Here is a 17,638-nt window from a genome sequence, read left to right as displayed (position 1 = left end):
TCGTACAGAAACTGGAGGTCTTGACCACTGTAAGTGCAGAACGCACTTAGCTCAGCGAATCCAGGGAGAAAGGAGCTCATTTGCTGCACGATGAGGCTGTTCGAAGTGTCAAATACGAATTCTTGGTGTGGAAAACGCTCTGATCGCGTCCCATTGTCGTTCAAGATAAGACGACCTGTGCTGCCGTCGCGGACGGAGTAATTGGCTCCCGAGACGCTGCCGTTGATGAATTGAACCGCAGCTAAATCCACGAAGCTCAGAGGCCCAGTAGTGGTGTCTTCATCACCGTTGGCTAGGCGTACACGCTCAAGAACGTATTGTTCAAGTACCATGTGATCTAGTAATTTCACCAACCAGGGTACAATCTGCTCCTGAGTCATGGATATCGTGTAGACTAGTAGAACGTCGTCACTGACCCCCGATAACGTACTTGATACATTAACAATACGGTCCAGTAGAGAGCGTGACAGCACTTTCAGAACTTGTGTCTTGCTCATCTCGTACTGAGAAGAATGTTGAGGTATTTCGCATTTTCCAGTTACCCGATCCGAAGAAAAACAGTCGATCAACAGAGTTCTCCACAGTGCAAACCCCTCTTCGGGATTAGTTAGCGCTACAGACTCCGAGACGTCAAGTAAAACGCGAGCTGCTGCAACCCACCACTCTGTTGTGCTGAAAACTGTGGCATCTCGCGCACTGTTGGGGCTCAGTTGGCCTAATGGAAACGCGTTAGCCATGTCGGTCGCGCTAGGGAATAAAGCAGCTATTGACGTTGAACCCTGTGTGATCGGAGCGATCCAAAACTCCTCAATAAACAGACGAGCACTTGGATGGTTAGCCCACGACTTGAGCCAATGTCCAACAAGCTGAAATAAGCACGACACTGTGGAGTCCGTCAACTTCTGGTCGTTGATCACCTTAGATGTTGGGTTAGAACTACCAATTAATTCTGTTTCGTTGACTTCTCCACGTGCATATGAGAGCCACGTCGATACTCCCGTAGGATGGAGAAATGAGGCTGGATTCGAGAAATCCCAAAGCGTGTAAAGTAGTGATAAGGAATTGGCGCACTCTCTGATTGTCTTCTGAGTTTTAGTTACCCCCACGTAGGCCACATTCGCGATGAGATCATTTACAGATACGCTTCTAGCAATCGCAGTATTCCAAGGGAGAACAAACGCTAATTCGTATCCAAACTCTAGCGGATCTTTTGATGCTTCTGTACGTGGTGAACTCCACTTATCCAATTGATAAACCTGGAAAAACAGCGACGAATCCCGCACTTGACGATACCATCTCGCTATGACCAGGAGCTGGTCAATTGTAAGTTCCAGTGTTTGTTCCAAGAAGGAAAGAGCCAACGCTGAGAGATCTGCTGTCGCCTGGACGATGGGAGTACTGGGAATTGACGGTTGTACTAGCACCACAAATTCATCGAAAGCCGCAGTTTCCAGGACTCCGTAGCCGTCCAGCAGATGAGCACATGGCGTTCTCGTATTCCCGTCGCTGTCAGTGACATTGATCAAGCACCATACGATTCGACTCGCAGGGTCCAACAACGACCCCGTGATCGCAACATCCCACAGTTTCCTGAGTGAATTCCTACTTGCATCACTCAGAACAGTCGACCCTGCTGTAAAATAGTCGTGATTCATATCCGACGTGATTGGAAAGGAATAAAGACGCTCCAAGTGAGACGCAAAGTCCAAGCTGCGCTTGGGATCTCCTCGGAAAGTCTCACCTGTCGCCCACTGGAACAACACAAAATCTCGTAGTGAATCGTCGATAGCCCAATTAAACAACCAGCGGGCAATGCCTCGAATTTGAGCCTCCGACAGAGAAGTCGCAGTGATCATCGCTGCCAGTATCTGAGCTCGCTTTTGATCGTTCAGAGAATGAGTCATCGCAGTTGGTTGTGCCACTTGATTGGTTAACGGATATTGAGATACCAAGTGTTCGGCCTCATAGTCCACACCTTCGAACATTTCCTCCCACGCTCGGAATCCTGTGGGAAGTCCAGCGTCATCAGTAGACGAATCGCTTCGAATAATTGAGTACACACTGTCAGTTTGCCACAACATCTTCGCCTGCTCCAAGGTCGGTAGAGTCAATGAATTCGCCGTTCCCTTGTAATAAGTATTCCTGTCGAGCTCAAAGCCACGCTGATCACCAGCTTGATGGATATCTACGTCTACGCTAGCGACGTTAGTAGAGATCCACAAGGAACAAACACTGACAGCCGCAGCGTCACTACTTTCCCACTGCAAGAGGTAGTCTTGAAGCACTGATAAGTCACAGGGTGAAGAGCTCCCAACTAGAGTATCCATGTCATTTTCAACCTTTTGGAGCGCAGTGGATCGATCGATCGCTGGGTACCATTTCTCAAAAAACGAGGTGGAATTTAGGAGACTGAAGTCTGACTGGGAGTCCCACAATACTTGAGCTACTTCAATAGAGATAGCGACATCACTAGTTCTGTTGAGCTCAAATGTTGCGTCCATAGGTGTGACTTCGGATGGATCCATGTCCAGCGTCGCGAGAATGCTGAGTAAATTACACGCTTGAAACGTGTTCCTGCTTTGTCGAGTCCCTACTGTTTTCGTGAAGCTAGACGATGCCAGTGGTTCACATTTTGTCCAGGATTCGGTCACGTCGACAGTTTTTGTAGGTTGGATAAGTGCTGCTGTTTGGGCGACATTTGCGTCGAAGAAAGTAACTGGTCGTGAAGCAAATTGCTGGATCTCATCCAGAGTCGACGAGAGTGTAGCAGTGTACGACTCTGTACAAGAAGAGACCGTGGACGTTTGAGGTGTTGGCTCCGATATGACTCGTTCAATCTTCGCTGTAGTTGGGCAACGGGCGTAGAGCCAATGACCCAACACATCGCGCTCCAGGTGTTCATTGGTTTTCCATCGCTGTAGCCACTGGAACACTCGCTCCATCCAGATTTCCCACGTTGAGGAGGCACTGCAAAGCCTTGTGATATCTTTTTGAGCAGAGTCTTTACTTGGAGCATCATTGGATTCAATAGCCACAGCCAATGCTTCCCACAATGCAAACCCCTTGGTAGTGAGAAACGAAGCTTTGTGTGTTGTATCCCATAGATCAAGAGCTTCACGGGGAACTTCATATTGTGTGCCATTCTCACTGATGATCGTCGAACATTCACTCGCACTCAACGAACTGAGAGTTGATTCGCATCCTGTTGTGAGTTCTAGGCCACTTTGAAGACCATCACGATAAGGCTCAATATCAAGATCACCAGCTACACCTCGTCGCCACTGATCTAACAGACTATTCTTTATCCATTGCGAACCACTCTGCTCTTTCACCCAAGCTGCAATCCAAGCCACGTGGACTGCTGTCACCTGCGCACAACTCGTATCGACCAAACTCACGTTAAAAATTCCGGAGCTTGGTCCTCCGCCTTTAATTCCATCCTGACATGCTCCCACAATCGCAGCGTTTAGATCGTCTGCAACCGCTTGAGTTTCTGCTGTCACTCCAGCAGCTCCTCCGCTAATACTCTCTGCTAGGCCAATCCATCGCTTGTATCCTTTCTTGCTTCGAAATGATAGTTCGCTGTCGGGATTCCACAGTACAATTGCAGCTGCGAGACTAATCCGGTCTGCATCATTCTGAGCCAGAGGCACGAGTTCAAATCCTACAGTTCCGTCGTCTTGGTCGTCTGCTAACCCTGTTGACACGACTTCACATGAATACATGCGAGCTTGAAGTGTATAGATCGTCTGGGTCTTCGTAAAGGTAGATCCTGTAGTAGTGCAGGTATCTATCGTCACTTGGTATGTTCTCACATCTGTGAAGAATGGAGACACGTTACTACTACTCGATACTGTGGATTGTTCTTGTTCACTTGATGTCTCTTTGCACTCTGATTGTCCCGTAGTTACAGTAGCAGAACCGACTTGAGTCTTACTGAGCTCCACGCGTGTCCAACATGTACTTCGTAGCCACCAATAATACACCGCGAGTTTGTTGAGTTCATTTTGAGCCCAGCTACTGAGCCATTTACCAATTGCTTGGGCACTAATCTTCGTTACAGCGAGTGTTGTGAGTTGCTGGGAATCATTGATCAGACGTGCGTAGTTGCTCTTTCGAATGGCTCGCAACCACTGAGCATAGTATTTCGTATCGGAGGAGTGAGCAGGAATCAAGAAGGAGACGTCCTCAGTGACGTCCCAGAGCGAATCTCGAGCGCTTTCAGAGATTCCAGAACCGATTTCAGTCACTGCGTCTGGGTTCATCTCGAATCCTAGTTGAATACCTTCGATATTCGGCTCCAAATCGTATCTCAAACAGCCATCTTCGCGCGGTAACTGCATCACGGTCATACAAGTTCCGTCCGTCCAATGCCGCAGAGCTCGACGTCGAATGAATCCGTCGTCTAGCATGGTTTTAATCCACGACGAAATAACAGATACTTCTGCATTTGTCACCCCCGTAATTCCTGCTAGCAATCCAGAACTCGATGCTGTCGCTGTGCCATCCACGACACTCAACCACCTCGTAAAACCTGCAGGATGAACGAAAGAATATTCGATCGAAGAGTTCCAAGCTTGCTGTGCTACACTTGCACTTGCACCGCTCGAAGACACTGACAATGGCTGGAGACTGAAACCAGACTGAACCCCCACCCGTTCCAGGTCTAAATCCACGTCCGGGTCGCTCACATCGCTACTGGTAGTGCGTTTGTCGAATGCTTTTCGCCAGAATCGCTGTCTATCTCGCTGTGTAATGTCGCTCTGCGCCCAGAAGATAATATAGTCACGAATCGCCATCAATTGCTCTCGTGTGAGAAAATCTCCGACCAATGCCACATCGTTGTTAACGCCTTCAAGTGCATAGCCGATTGCCGTCTCGTTAAGCGCCACAACCTGTTTCCAGATCGCGAAACCTGTTGCTGTTGTTTGAGGACCATCAAGTCCGTCGGCCGCGGTTTGTACCGGATCGTAGTCAACAAGTGAAAAGCGCAGATTCGACGGCCGGGAGCCTAGTAACAGCGTCGCAACCTCCAGACTCAGTTCCAGTGCTGACGTAGCTGGCAACAACTCAAATCCCGTTCGTTCTTGATTAGTTGGACTGTCATCGATCCACGCATCTAAATCTGTTGGGGTGCTTCCTTGCTGTCTCCACAGATTAATCACTGCAAGCCTCGCGTTATCGAGCGTCGCCTGGTTGTTCGCCATGTCACGAGCTACGATCTCGTTCTTGATGGCACGTAGCACAAAGGGCACGACCTCAAGGCAGGCACGTTCGAACACTTCTTGCAGCACGTACGGGAACGCAATTCGCTGGATTTTGAGGCTCAAAGAGCCAAGTGTTCGAGGCACGAAATTAGTCTGTTGTGTTTCTATCTGCCGTCCGAGAAGTGCTGGCACAGCCTCCACTTGCAAGCGAGTGTATATATTGCTCAACACTCGTGGAACAGCTTGTCGCCGTGCCAGATCATATTGCTTAGTCAACAAACGGGGGATCGCGACGTCTGCTTGATCTCGATATACGTCGCGCAGCATGACTGGGATCTGCTCGGTACGTGCCACCGCGTGCATCCGAACGAGAGCCGCGGGTAAATTTGCATCTCCTACTCGACGTCTCTGTCGATTGATCACGGCTGTCATTCCCTCACGCTTGACACTCGCCACCATTTCTGGTAGTAGAGCACGCAACGCTCGCAATTTGGTGGCAGCGAGGAAGTCGCTCTGCAAGTGTCTGACGTAGTCCCGGATATGAGCGTGTGCGAATTCGGCAGCGAGAAATCTCTCCGAACGCCCAGTCTGGGCGTGAAGTTTGGTCAAGTGGCGGACATATGAAGCGTTGAGCGTCACGACCAGGTCATTCTCTGATCCACTCGAGCGTTCAGTTGAGAAATGGTAAGTGGAAGCCACCTGGTAACTCACGGCGCCGTAGTTGTTCGAGTCGTACGCGTCGTCTTCGATCGCGTGGAAAGTTACATTAAGTTTGCGTGTCCGCTTCTCGTACGTGTACGGTCCAACCTGCGTGAGTTTCGGTTGGACTGTTCTACTCCCACGTAGCAGATCTTCAGCGTTCGTGAGATTCCAGAGGTAAAAACTTGTAACCTCTGGTGCGTCCATTGCAAAGGTGAAGGTCGAACAGTTCAGGAACGACGCCGACGTCTCTGAAGCTGTAGCTTTCGGCATCCATTTGAACAACACTGCCGCCTGGGTCTTCCTATCCGCCTCCTGTACGTGGAACCCCAGCACAATGAACACGATACCGCAGACTACCAGCACCAACGCGAGTCCGATGCCAAACATCGTCGAGCCGTTGTGCCCACGGCTATTTTTCAACTGCTCTAAATTACATTTCTCTATTTTACCTGACGATTCCTAGCTATGGGGTTTAGCAGCAAGTAGTGTGGCTTGCTCACTGAAGTACAGTCGATTGGTTCGTAGATTGTCCAGCGTCTCTTTTGCGGCTGGAACGAGGTTACCGATAGTCGCCCACAAAGGCGCCACGAGGTAGTCGATGAAGTTCATTTGCAGACGGCAGCGAGTGGCTTCATCCTGCAGATTGAGTAGATGGGGAGGAACGTTGATCCCCAACTCGGCTGAGCGTTCCGCCTGCTGTGTGAACTCTGTACACACACGTTCGACCCACTTGAGTGCCACTCGGAGAGGCCTTCCTACTGAGCCAAGATCGGCGCCGTGGATGATCATGTTGAGCATCAATTGACGTCCTTCTGGAACGTTCTCAAACTCGTGGACGTTGGCTACGACTGCCAATTCGGACAGCAACTTGGTGTGGTGCTTCATGTCGGTACCGAGAATACAACGGACGATATGTGTGCGCGCGGACGCTCGGGCGTTGGCACTCAAGTCACGGAGGATATCGCAGCCAGGCACTAAAACAAGAAAATAACAGTGTTAGATACGAAAATGATAGCGAAGAAGCAGTGGGCGGACTTACTCTTAAGCACTGAGAAGGTGGTGGCTGCGTGGTGGTTTTCCAGTACGGAGATGTCATTGTAGCAGAGAGCGAGTGCAGAGCTCGAGTCCACTTCGAACTGGTTGTCATTGCCCGGATGATCGGCATCGTGGCCTAGTGCTGCAATCAGTAGACTCAGAGCTTCCAGTTCCTTGATGACCGAAAGAACTTCAGGCGACCGCATGAGTGCGTACGAGGCTAACGCCACATCAAACCCATGATAGAAGCTGTGGTATGGCACATCACGGTATCTGCTAGCGAGTTCACCAATAAACATCCGAAGTGTGATCGCCTCTATCCGGAACGTCCCGATCAGTACCAGACCTTCGAACAGTTGATACGCGTAATTCTCCAGTTCCGAGATGGATTTGGTCAATGGATCGAAATTATCCCGTAGTAATTCCTCCACTTGGGCATATCCGTCCTGCCCCATAGTCATACGATGCCATCTCGTGATCAAGGAATGTGTACGACCAGCTCGTACAACCGAAGCTGTACGACTGCGTATACGTGGACGAAGGAGGACTCTGCCAGTTTCTTCCAGATCCCCATCGCTGTCATCATCGTCATCGTCATCTGTGAGACCTTCAGCTCTCTCGTGACGCATCTGGACAACTTGCTGTAGCCGCGACTTCGCCAAGCGCTTGACAAAGCGGCCAAGTACCCAGCAGGCATAAGCAAAAGTGCTCCACTTGTTCCGAGGGATACACTTGGCCTCGTCAAAACCGCTAAATTCCAACAGTGAGTGAACACTCGCCACTTCATGCTTGGTATCGAGTCCTGGTTCCCCATTCCCAGCACCAGACGCATCAGTCCTGTCATTTCTTTCAGTACTCGCACCGTCTTCACGTCCTGTGTCCTGAGCTGAGCGGTTTGCCCAGTAATCAGCCTGCACCTTGGCGAAAATAATTAGCGAAGAGTTGACGTGCAGTGCGTGCGCTACAAGGCGTAAGTAGTGGGCCATTACGTCGTCGTCATAGCGTGCGACTGGAGGACTAGCCGCAGGAAATTGACCAAAGTTGACCGCTTGTAGTACGCCCACCGTCTCGCCTGCACGGTCCAGTACCGGTTGAGTAAGGAGACACTCGGTCTTGAAGCCGAACTTTGCGTCGAAAGACCGATCGAAGCGTGGGTCTTCGTACGGTTTGTGGACAGTCAGTGGCTTCTTGGTCTCAGCTACATGACCAGCGATACCGCGTCCGTAAGGGATTCTCAATCCATTGACACTACTGAGGGAGCTCAGACTCCAAAGCTCCTTCTTGATCGTGTCAGAGACGTAGAGCGTCACATGGGAAGTGTGGAATACAGCACTACCCATTTCACAGATCAAAGACACGAGGCTGGAAGGATCTCGTACTGATTCCACTAGTAAATGTGAGCGACATAGCGCCAATAGTTGTCGCTTTTGTCGTGTCGATGCTCGCAGGTCATCCGACCGCTGTTTGGCAGCCAAAGCCAGCGCTATCGCTGTCAGAATCGGCTGTAGTTTGGTTTCGAGTGGTAGTTCAGACTCTACTTCGAGCATTGATGCAGATAATGACTCGGTAGAGTTCGACACAAGGCAGAAAACACCGCATGGCTCCACTCCTCTACTAGTTGGTACGGGCAGAAATTCCAGTGAGCGCTCCACATCGGCTTGTAACTGTAACGTTGAATTCAGAGTTGCATCGTCGCTGAGGTCCAAGCGTTCGCATGTGCGAATACTTTCCAGCAGCCGTTGGAATAACACATTGGTAGACTCTGCTAGTCCACTGAAAACTTCTCTGTGATTCTCCTCGAAGCCATTTCCGTGACTAGCAAGAACTTCACACTTGCTTTTGTCCGCGTGCAGTTCAACAAGACAAACTGCCGATACAACCGGCGCAATACTCATGATCTCTGCACTTAATTGTCCAACATCAGGGGAGTGTAACCATTCAGCTTCTGCGTTTGAAAGCCTCTCCGAATCGAGACTTGTTCTAGCACTGGCTATCGCTTCTTGGTTCTCTACGGAGGTGTCAACAGGGCCGATTGCGTGACTCAACATTTTCTGTACGACCGACTGAGATCGACTCTGTCGTGCAAGTGCTTTCTGTAACTCGAACGGATACACTGCGTTCTCGACTGCTGTGAGCGTTGCATGCATGAATTCCTTGGAGAACGATAATCCCTCTTGGGTACTTCTCGCTTCCATCACAAACCTCGGTCGACCATTTTCATCCGGTAATACACCAGCAAGCACACTGGCGGTCGTAAATCCCAGCACCGAGTCTACATCGCAGGTAACGTCGTATGTCCCCAGATCCCTAAGACAAGCAACGTGCGTCGCTGCGGGCCCTGTATTCTCGCCATTGTTACCAAAATGCTCTAAGAGACCACGCAACGCGAAGGTCTCCAGCGAAGTCTGGAAGCCAACGATGCCAGGCCCTGAACTGGAGCAGGCTACAACCTTCAGCACCGGAATTTTAGCAGTTGAGAGCGAGTACAGCACGACCGCCGTTGCATCCAACGCCGATGCTGCAGCAAACAGCAAAGAGGTAAGAGTTCTCTGCAAAGACTGCTCAGACTGAGCTGCGTCGCGCATCTTCAAACCCGCTAGAGTCTTGTAGAACTGCAACTTGCGGTCCAATTCCCGAAACGCGGCCAGATTCTCCAATATGGTACTGCCTGCATCCATCACGGTCGAGTCCCAAGACACTCGACCGGATGATGAACTGACTGTGAGTCTCGTACTCGTGCGCCCACCAACGCCGTTGCCCCCTGCAGTCGGAGGACGTAGCGGCTCCAAGTGAATGCGACTGTCGTGCAGGTGTGTATTCTTCTTTGAATAAGGTTTCCCAGTACGTTGCGGTGGCATGGGCATGAATTTCTTGTCACTATCGTCTAGCGGTGACGCTCCAGAGATCGACGGTAGTACAGATGAAGACGTGGTGTATGAAGAGGAGCCTGTGATTCCATTCGTGTTGGGGCCTCCTTCCAGTCGAAGTAAGCGGGACATTGTCGCGGACTGTTGTGCCTCTCCGACTTTTGATCCCCGAGCAACTCGAAAGCACAGCACACTCAACACACACGCGTGCGTGTACGTTTCGTTGCCGTACGACTCGGATCGTTTGTCGAAACCGGAGGCGATGCCTTTGTCGTTGTCTCTGCGCGCTGTCGACTCGGTCACAAGCTGCAGGTTTCGCGTTCCATTTACGGAATCGCCCAGGTGTTGAGGTGAAGGTTTCTCGATTCCATGTTAAGAACACTCAACGGAGCTGCGTCTTATCTTGTCGTTTGGTGCTTTTTCGGGCTGTCGTGGAGCTGCAAACATTACGAAACTCGAAAGCAACGTGGACGTATTTGCTGGCTTTATCTCGCCTTCTCAGCGCCGTCTTGGTCCGCCCTTCTTGTTGAATCCAGCGTAGCGCCGGCCGGAAAAAAACCTTTCGCGTTCCTCTTCAATCTTTATGGTGCACTTAACTGATCTCTTCGGAGGAGACCGTCGATGAAGTGATTGATGAATACGGTTCCACTTGATTTCCATGCACTTACTTCACTACAACGCCTTATTCTTCCTCTACATGAGCGGCTTGCCGACGGCTCCAATAGATGCCAGCGCCTTGACCTCCGTCGGTTGGCCGCCGTCGTCGAAGAATCCGTAGCCCTTGAACGTCGCCTGCACCGTCTTCTTCTTTGCCGCTGTATTGTGAGGGAAACGAATCTCCTCTTCGTGCATCAGCAGGTCTTGCACACGCAGCAAGTACGACTCGAGGTTCTTGAGGTAGCGCTCGGTCTGGCGGTGCCGCGACGATGCGCAGAACTGGATGCCTTCGTCTTTAATGATGTAGCCGATGCCGAAGCCGTCGGGCACCACGGGGCCGAATCCGAACAACCTTAGACTCGGATTGCCACAATTGCTCGTTGACAACACCGAATGGTTCAGTTTGCGCCAGGCGTCGTCTGCGAACAGTGCCGGTGTGGGTTTGCTGCTGTCGGCGGCCTTCTCGTGCTGCCACAGACACTCCAGAGCATAGAGATGGCGCTCGGGGCCTTTGCCGGCTGCGCAGTCACGTACATTGGTGACGTGTGTGGCGATGGCTTTGCGTAGCGATCCGATCTTTTCGAGCGGCGTCTTCTCCGAAAAGAAAGTCTCAACGAACTCCAGTGCGTCGGTCGTCATGGCACGCGCAGCCTCCGTTCGGCCATGCAAGAAGCGCTTGGTAAGTACAGGCTCGTAGATGCAGGGTGCGCTGCCGTATTGAAAGTAGTAAGCGGCCACAAAGGCCATCTGCACGAAAGCGTCTGGGCTCATATTGTGCTGCGTGATGAACAGCTTGCCGAACGCCGTGAACTCGAGCACCTTGACCTCATTCTGCAGCATCAGGTCTGTGAGTTGAGCTTCGGCGAACTTGATACCTTCCTGTAATTCATGATCCAGCTCCCACTCGAGCTTATGTGGCTGCACACGCGGACGACTGGGCGTATCGGACGGGCTCAGCTGCGGTGCGCGATACGACGCCTCTAGGAAGGCGTAGTTACCGGCACGGATCGTCTGTGCGAAGCGAATGATCGTGTCCGTGAAGACGTCCGACACGAAGCGCAGCACCGTGTGACCATCAACGAAGGCGTGCTCGAAGTTGCATCCGGCCACGCCGTTCTCACACACGATGAGCTGCAGCTTGTCGTACCAGCGATTCATACACGTGCCCGTCTGCACGCCGTCCTTGGTGATACTATACGTGCCGTGTAGCGCCGTGGCCGCAAACGCTGCGGCGTCTGGAGGCGACGTCATGTCCAGACAGACGAGGAACAGCGCGCGGTCGATAACGGCCAATGTGTCTTTGTTCTTGGCCTGTAGTTTGGTACGTAGGTTGGCCCATTTGGCGCGACGCTCCGTGGTGAGCACACCCACAGCATTGGACGCGGCCTCAACGTCGTCGGCCTTTAGTGCATCTTCGTGAATAGCCTTGAGATTGGCCAGCAGCTCTCGCTCCGTGATGGCCGTGACGCCGTCCTCCCAGATGACGTCGAACCAGTAAAACTGGTTGCGGCAGACCACCACAATGTGCTTTGACAGCTCGTCCACCATGACGTCGTCAGCTCCGTCCGAGGGCACGCGCGCACAGCCAAAGAGGCGCTTGTACTGGTGCATACACAGCGCCATGTTGCCGCGCCACATATCGGGCTCCAGTGTGCCTCGACGTAATGCATTGACGAATTTGAGCGCGCCCAGTACGAGCGACGCGGCCCGCGAGAGCTGGTTATTGCGCGATGGTGTGGGGTCGTCCTCCAATACGAAGAAAGGATTGACATTAAGCACGACGGAGCTGCGGTGGTTGAGATAGGCCTCGTACCAAAAGTCCTCAATGTACGAGAGTTTGTCCTTGTCGTAGTCGAGCAACTGCTGGTGCAGCCGCGGGCCGTCACTGGCCAGGAACTCCTTGACGCTGCGTTCGGTCTGTTGCTGCTCCTCGGGTGTCTGTAGAGCCTTGACGGACACTAGGAAGCGCTGGCACGTGCCCTCCAGGTCGGGGATCGGCAGCTTCGGCAACAACGCCTGATGGCGGTACGTGGTCGACTCTGCGTCTGTAGGCGGACGCCAGGCAGCAGAGGGTGAGACGCCATTGCTGGCGCTCGGACTCGCAACGTTGGCCACCATGCTGGCAGGGCGGAGAGCGTAGAGCGTAGAGCGTAGAGCGTAGAGCGTAGAGCGTAGAGCGCAGAGAGAGCTGGTTAACTTGGTCGCTGGAGAGCAGATTGGAGAATGGTCTTGATTGACACCAGAAGAACGTTAAATGCCGAAATGGCTACGTTTTACTTCAAGTTGCGTTGCGTGGGATTGCTGTCAACGAAGGTTGTGAAAATGAATACGCTGAATGAACAGAAGAGGTACTTATTTGAGCTTGCATAAATTAGTTTACCTCTCCATTTCGTTGGTTTCACGAACGATTTTGTTGGCATTTGTTGCGTGTCAAAGCATGCTGGTAATTGTTCAAGGAAGCCCATCTAGAAGTTCTCGTCGTGAACGCAAAGCTTCAGGTCTCTCGCTCGTCTCGCTTCAACCACACGTCTCCAACCTCAACTATAACCTGTATGCTTGAGGCTGGCTACACTGTAAGTTCGGATCGCGTCGTGTTCTCTTTGGTATGATGTGAGTCGCGAGAGGAAATTATCACTGCGTCAGTTGCTGCGTGCAAACCTCCGTTGCCAGCTTCACGATCTGCACGAGGTCCTGCGAATTCGAGTGCTGCGTATCAGTCAAGTTGCTCCATGAGTATTGGAGCTGATGGGACTTGACGCAAATACCTGTCAGGGTGAGAATCGCCACCGTAATAATCACAAGCACGGCACGTTCTCCAAACGAGTGTGGCATGGGAGCTTTAGCGATCCTGAAACAAAGGGAAGCTGCCCACCAAGCTGCTCCAACCACAGACTGGACGAAACTCAACAAAACTTGGACACCTGAAGGCTCTCTGTTGCTACGTGCATTCTTGCAATCGGTCCGGCGTACTCGCCTATTAGCCGTGTCGTCCTTGGGCTTTTGTTGGTTGTCTGACATCTCAGCGACCGGTACTCCAGGCTTATCGGACACTGCAATTGACAATCGCTCAGTTATGTCCTCCCATGGCCGTGGTGACGACGACACACGTGAACTTCTTTGAGTCTCTGGATGTTCTACACGAATGGCCTCACTTAAAGCAGCAAGCGCCTTGGATACATGCTTCACATAGTCCTGCACCATCAACTCCATCGTCTTGACTGCCAAGAACGAGGTCTGCTCCAACACACGAGTCATTTCCTGCTTTTGCAGCGCTAATTTCCTCCTCAACTTCTCTACCTGCATCTGCTCTGGTGTGTTTTCTTCTTCGTTTGGAGCACTGTTGCACGAGTTCTCGTTCTCCTCATTGCTCTCTTCCAAACTGCAGTCCGACGTTTCCGACGACGTCAAGCTGTCACATCGAACTGGGTCCTTTTCCTCCGCATCGTCTTTTAAAACACGCGCATCTAACTGAGCTCGAGCTGCAACAACGAGAGTTCGCGTCTCCTCCAACGACTTTGACAGCTCGTTTCTCATCCGTTCTTGACGCTCTTTCGTGAACTTGAGCGTCCGCAAGATGGGGTTGGCGATATTCACCGTCAACAGACCATGAAATTCGATCAGACCAGATAGTTGGCAGTTAAGCCCCATGCCACCGAAAGTTTTGCTCGAAGCTCGGTCCAGTTTCACAGCTTTGTGTAGGGCCTTTGCCGCTGTCTGTTCGAGTGGAATTAATTGTCTGAATAGTTCGCTCATCCAGCCCGTGATCGCCACGTGACAGTCATATTCTTCCAGAAACGTCTCCCAGGACTCATCGGACACTGCACTAGACTTGTCGCCAGTATTAATTGTCCTAGCTGTTCCAGCATCCTGGTTTAGCTGCTCTTGCAACTGACTGATCAGAGCTGTCAAGGAAGAGATCATACGCTCGTATACGGCGCGAGTCTGATGCAGTACGTCACGAACGTGTGCCTCGTATCGCTGTCCGGAGAAGTGAAGCGCTGTGATCCACTGCTGAATCGCAAGGCGTTCGGTATCTCGCTTGTGGAGGAGCTGATCCCGATGCATCCGATGCAGTTGGAGTTCGCTTTCATCACTCGTCTCCTGTGAGGTTTCACCGTCATTACAGCCTTCACGGAGGTTCTGATACGCCAGGTCGAAGGCCTTTTCTTTCTGCAGGAGTTCGTACAGCTCCGAGAGAAGATGCTGAGCCTTCTCGACGTGGTCGGCAGTGAACGCTTCAAGAGGAGCGATAACTTGATTCATCAGATCCTGAGCGACATTGGTCTTAATCTCGGAGCACTTTTGAACGAAGTTGCCGAAGCCTTGACTGACTCCTTGCAGTTGTGGAATTCGCTGTATCGTTGACTTGAGTACTTCGAATGGGAGCCCTACGTACGTCCTGCCGTACTGCTCTTCGGCCGATTGGAGCTCACGGACGACACCAGCGACCGCCGCTAGATGCTTGATCTGTGCCTCCACGTGTGTCTGCAGCGGGGCAAGCTCGTCGGATACCATGACGCAGTCCTGGTGAGCCGTCAATGCAGAAAGGCAAGTGAAGAACTTTTGTGACTATAAGAAAGGTCTCAACAACATGAGACAGTTAGCGACTGAGGCCTTTTGGCTCGCCAATCAGTTCATTAGTCAGCGAAACGGCCTCAATCCATTCTAACTCCTTCAACTTAGTTGCACTAACCACGTCGCATCAAATTGCCCAGTTGAAAGTAGCCAGAAACTGTTTGTGACCTACACCACAGCCTTCCAGGTCCCAATTACGTGGTCGACGATGTCCTGGACGCCTTTGCCCTGGTTGATCTGCGAGAACACAGTGGGGCCCTCGCCGCGCATGAGCTTCGCGTCGCGATCCATGACGTCCAGATCCGCGCCGACGTGCGGAGCCAGATCGATCTTGTTGATGACCAGTAGATCCGCCTGTGTGATGCCCGGGCCGCCCTTGCGGGGAACTTTATCCCCTCCGGCCACATCAATGACGTAGATGATATAGTCGGCCAGCTCGCGGCTGAAGTTGGCGGCCAAGTTGTCTGTCGGACCCACACAACACAGCACAAGGTCAGTCTCTTTGCATCATCGCTTAACCAACACAGCAATGGCTGATGGTCTTCGCACCTCCTCCAGACTCCACTAGCAACAATTGCGCGTCAAACTCGTCCGTCAGGTCCTCGCACGCTTGAAGATTGGCCGAGATGTCCTCCCGGATTGCAGCGTGTGGGCAGCCGCCCGTCTCAATGGCGCGTATACGCTCTTCGGGCAGTGCGTCGTGGCGCACGAGGAACTCGCCGTCCTCGCGTGTGAAGATATCGTTCGTCACGGCGGCCAGGCTGAATTTGTCCTTGAGCGCACGGCACAGCGCCAGCATGAGCGCCGTCTTGCCACTGCCCACGGGGCCGCCGATGCCCACGGTGAAGGCCCGCTGCGTCCAGTCCCGGCCGGACTTGGCCGCGTCGCGCTCGTGGAACACGCCCGCATGCTCCATGTGCTCGTGCGTGTGCCCGTGTTCGCGCAGCTGCTTCTCCTCATCAGGCGTTGGCGCTCGGCCACGGCTCTGGGTGAAGCGCCGAACCACTTCGTCTCCGTTGATCACGTGCTCGGGTCCGTGTTCATGCGAATGGCCATGATCGTGAGAGTGGCCATGATCGTGAGAGTGATCGTGCGAGTGCGAGTGCGAGTGCTCCATTGCGCTTATCGTCTTGCGGGGTCCAAAGCAGATCGGGAACTGAGCGGATCTTCGACATGCATGCGAGTCATCGCTTCATCGGCCAATCAGAATCTAGACCACTTCAACTCGCACTCAGAATTTGACACGCTTCAAAATGCAGTTTCTATTGAGAGGTAGGGCGTGTTTGGGGTCGTCTACTTTTTGCTGGTCTTCTGCATCACATAGAAAAAGTAGCCCAGACCAATCTCTGCGTGCAGAAGCAGTTGGATAGTTAGTTATCTCTATAAGCAAATGGAGACGAGAAGCGAGCGCACCGATGTTATGGTAGGAGTAGTCCCAGCCGTAGACTGTGCTAGAAGGGGCCTGCTCGCCTTCGCCCAGTAGGAATCGCTTGCGGAAGTGAGGCTGCGCGAACGAGATCTGCACGAAGGTTCCTTGGGGCACCAGTACGGACGTAATGCCACTGCACATGGCGGAGGCCTGTTCGATTACCGCCTCCGATGGCGACCAGACGTCCCCTTCATCGCACATGAGCGCGTCCATGGCGGCCTTGTCGATCACGACGTCGAAACTATTAGGCATGAAGACCTCGCGCAGCTTTGTCATGTCCGCCTCCAGCCATTTCATCTCCGGCATCTCTTCCTGCAACAGTGTTGATGTTGGCCAGTCTTCAATGGGTTGGGATCGCTGACGTTTGCAATACTCACGCTGTACTTGGCACTCATGCGCTCGATGACGACCTTGGAGAAATCGATGTTTGTGATGTTGTGGAAACCCGCTTTGTACTGGCATTACATCAAGTGAGACTCAACACGTAGTGATGGAGCGCAGTAAAGCTCATACCATGTCGATGCTGAACGTCGAGTTGCCACAGCCGACCTGCAGACCAAAGCCACGTCGTCAGTTCCGGTCCTCCTTACACTACCACAGAGACTACGCACCATCAGGATGCGGTCTGACGGACGCACGTACTTGACCAGAAGCTCCGCCACGTTCTCGTAGCGCGCCAGCCAGTCATACGACTCCTCGCTGTTTGGCGTCCAGACATCAGCACGACTGTCAGTCTGTTTCTATACTTGCAAGGCACCAAGGTTTCCACCTGTCGAAGCGCGAGTCCCAGTAGCCCTTCTCCTTGTACGTGCGGTTGTCCTCGGGCAGGTACTCCGTCATCGTCTCTGAAATTGAATGGCGATTGTCAAGCTTAGCACAAGAAAAGGCCGAATGGCAAGGAAGTATGGTATGAATGTTACAATGGACAATTTCAATTTATTGTTTAGTTTTCATGTCGATCAACGCGATCTGCGGCCGGTCATCAGCTCGCAAACGCTGCTTGTGTCTATAACCACTTAGTTTCGAACACTCTGCTTGTACGAGCTCGAGTTTTGCTTCGCTCCGTTCTGCTTGGATTTGTTCTTGTTGCACGGCTTGACAGTCGGTGACGGAGCCGAAGTTGTCGGCGTAGGTGCAGTGGTTGGCGCAGCCGTAGTGACGCCTTG

The 17,638-nt window shown here is 52.3% G+C and overlaps 5 protein-coding genes across 5 annotated transcripts; all 5 read right to left on the bottom strand.

Annotated features, from left to right (window-relative positions):
* Nucleotides 1-1,239: 1,239 nt before the first annotated feature.
* PPTG_17698 (hypothetical protein) lies at nt 1,240-9,943 on the bottom strand (the record flags this gene model as incomplete). Its single annotated transcript, XM_008915650.1, has 4 exons — nt 1,240-1,313; nt 1,742-6,349; nt 6,410-6,883; nt 6,949-9,943. 4 exons carry the CDS (start codon nt 9,941-9,943, stop codon nt 1,240-1,242), a joined length of 8,151 nt encoding a protein of 2,716 aa, XP_008913898.1.
* A 561-nt stretch (nt 9,944-10,504) lies between these two features.
* Nucleotides 10,505-12,586, bottom strand: PPTG_17697 (hypothetical protein; the record flags this gene model as incomplete). Its single annotated transcript, XM_008915649.1, has 1 exon — nt 10,505-12,586. The coding sequence occupies one exon, from the start codon at nt 12,584-12,586 to the stop codon at nt 10,505-10,507; it is 2,082 nt and encodes a 693-aa protein (XP_008913897.1).
* A 513-nt stretch (nt 12,587-13,099) lies between these two features.
* On the bottom strand, nt 13,100-14,983 carry PPTG_17696 (hypothetical protein; the record flags this gene model as incomplete). The annotated part of the gene is made up of 1 exon (XM_008915648.1): nt 13,100-14,983. One exon carries the CDS (start codon nt 14,981-14,983, stop codon nt 13,100-13,102), a length of 1,884 nt encoding a protein of 627 aa, XP_008913896.1.
* A 228-nt stretch (nt 14,984-15,211) lies between these two features.
* PPTG_17695 (urease accessory protein UreG) lies at nt 15,212-16,160 on the bottom strand (the record flags this gene model as incomplete). Its single annotated transcript, XM_008915647.1, has 2 exons — nt 15,212-15,507; nt 15,593-16,160. 2 exons carry the CDS (start codon nt 16,158-16,160, stop codon nt 15,212-15,214), a joined length of 864 nt encoding a protein of 287 aa, XP_008913895.1.
* Nucleotides 16,161-16,336: 176 nt separating this feature from the next.
* Nucleotides 16,337-17,312, bottom strand: PPTG_17694 (hypothetical protein; the record flags this gene model as incomplete). Its single annotated transcript, XM_008915646.1, has 6 exons — nt 16,337-16,389; nt 16,457-16,784; nt 16,850-16,927; nt 16,986-17,021; nt 17,084-17,171; nt 17,242-17,312. The coding sequence occupies 6 exons, from the start codon at nt 17,310-17,312 to the stop codon at nt 16,337-16,339; spliced, it is 654 nt and encodes a 217-aa protein (XP_008913894.1).
* Between the last annotated feature and the right edge of the window lie 326 nt (nt 17,313-17,638).

The sequence above is a fragment of the Phytophthora parasitica genome (genome assembly GCF_000247585.1).
Source record: "Phytophthora parasitica INRA-310 unplaced genomic scaffold supercont2.73, whole genome shotgun sequence".
NCBI lineage: Eukaryota > Oomycota > Peronosporomycetes > Peronosporales > Peronosporaceae > Phytophthora > Phytophthora nicotianae.
The sequence above is the reverse complement of the archived record's forward strand: the minus strand, read 5'-3'. Positions and strand labels throughout refer to the sequence as shown.